This window comes from Notothenia coriiceps, unplaced genomic scaffold, assembly GCF_000735185.1.
Source record: "Notothenia coriiceps isolate Sejong01 unplaced genomic scaffold, NC01 NC01_scaffold00022958, whole genome shotgun sequence".
NCBI classification, from domain to species: domain Eukaryota; kingdom Metazoa; phylum Chordata; class Actinopteri; order Perciformes; family Nototheniidae; genus Notothenia; species Notothenia coriiceps.
In genome coordinates, this window is record NW_011355659.1 from 1 (window position 1) to 1,737 (window position 1,737).

Genomic DNA, 1,737 nt, shown 5'->3' on the forward strand with positions numbered 1-1,737 from the left:
TTACAGCAAAAGCATATCACAATATCATTTGACACATTAGGCACTTTCACACCCGAGTTCTATTCCGAGGAATAGTTCCGTTCACACCAAAAACATCTGGAACTACAACTTTTTTTTGCGAACCTTTTCACCCTTTTTCAGTCCTTGCTAGAGAGCACAGACTCTCCTGGGGAGGAAAAGGTTCCAATTTCTGGTTGGCAGAGCGAATTGCAAACTACGACCCTTAAAGCTCGGAAAAGTTTAGTGAAGCCGCCATTGTATTTGCTGGCATTAGCATTATTAGCATTAGCATTAGCCCAGCGCACCAGCGGAGAGAGACTAACTTATGGCAACACAAATGAGGAGGTGTCGGCGTTCTGGTGATTTACTCGGAACTCCGGGGACTTCCGGCCGGGGACTTTGGGTGGCAGTATATGCCGTGAAGTTGTTTGCGGCCTGCCAGTAAACCCAAAGTTGAAGAAGAAGAAGTGACGTCAGTGGCTTTATTTGACTAATCCTCCCTCAGGGACTGATTCTAGTGTGAACACGATTTACTAGATAGTTCCGGAACTAAAGATTTCCGGGGAACTATGTTCCGGGAACTATTCCTGGGAAAAGTACTTGGTGTGAAAGCGCCTATTGTCACTAAAATCCTTCACAATAATGTTGAAGCCAATGTGGAAATTCCTGTCCACCCTGCTGCATGCCTCATTAAGGAACTGTTTGTCCGGATTGAGAGGTTTGTAAAACCTCCACCCCTATACTATATTTCAGGAATGTTAAGGTGGTGGTTGAAAAAGGCAATACCCTTTACTCACCTCATCCACACAGCGAGAGGCGTCTATAGTGCGCACCTTGCCGCTTTCCTCATACAGATCAATGATTGGTCGTGTAGACTGCAGGTAGGTCTGGATTCTGCAAGAAGAAGAAGAAGACTGGTTATTGGGGTCAGACGATACAGGGAACTCAAAGGAGACAAATTAGGTCAAAAACACATGCAGATATCAAGCTAAACAGGTCAGACAAACCCATACGATCAGATTTGCTTGTTGTACGTTGCTACAGACGGAAATATTCAATAGGTGGATAAAAGGCAGTAGGACATACTTCTTGGGTTCAGTGCTGTTTAACTGTTTTACCTTTTCTCCAAGCTTTCTCTGTTGTCATCACTGCGTCCACTGCTCTTCCCTCTTTCTAAACACCTGTCGATGCAAACCTGAGGGAGAAAGATAAATAGATGGTGTGCTCATTTGAAAAGGTCTCTATTTGTGTTTAAAAACAGCTGGAAGAGTTATAGCTTCCTGGTTTTCATGACGAACCTCATTGCCGCAGTCAAAGAAAAGAACAAATTTGACATCTGCTTTGCCTTCCATGACCTTTTTCCAGCCCTGAAGGTTGTCCCCGTTGCGGGGGAAACCGTCTATGAGGAAGCGGAACTTTTTCTCGTCTTCCTGCATGGTCTCTTCCATTGCCTGCAGAAGCGGAAGAAAGATTAGAGCCCTAATATCAATGTTTTGATAGAGCTGATTTTTCAAATGAAGCCAGCTGTTAATAAAGACATGCAGATTCTACTTAATGTTTTTTTTCTTTAGAAGTCAATGAAAAACTCTGGTTTCATGTTTCTGAAAAACTTAAAGATCCCATCATGCTTTTCTGGTTATTACCCGTCCCCTTGTGTGTTATGAAGGTTTTTCTGCATGTAAACGGTCTACAGAGTCACAAACCCTCAAAGTACACCCTGTAGCGAGTAAAACTCTA

General features: G+C 43.4%; 1 protein-coding gene across 1 annotated transcript; it reads right to left on the bottom strand.

Annotated features, from left to right (window-relative positions):
* Positions 1-797: 797 nt before the first annotated feature.
* cmpk (cytidylate kinase) lies at positions 798-1,524 on the bottom strand (the record flags this gene model as incomplete). The annotated part of the gene is made up of 3 exons (XM_010781268.1): positions 798-894; positions 1,119-1,195; positions 1,299-1,524. Coding segments are annotated over 3 exons (400 nt in total), but the record flags the coding sequence as incomplete, so codon positions are not given.
* Positions 1,525-1,737: the final 213 nt, after the last annotated feature.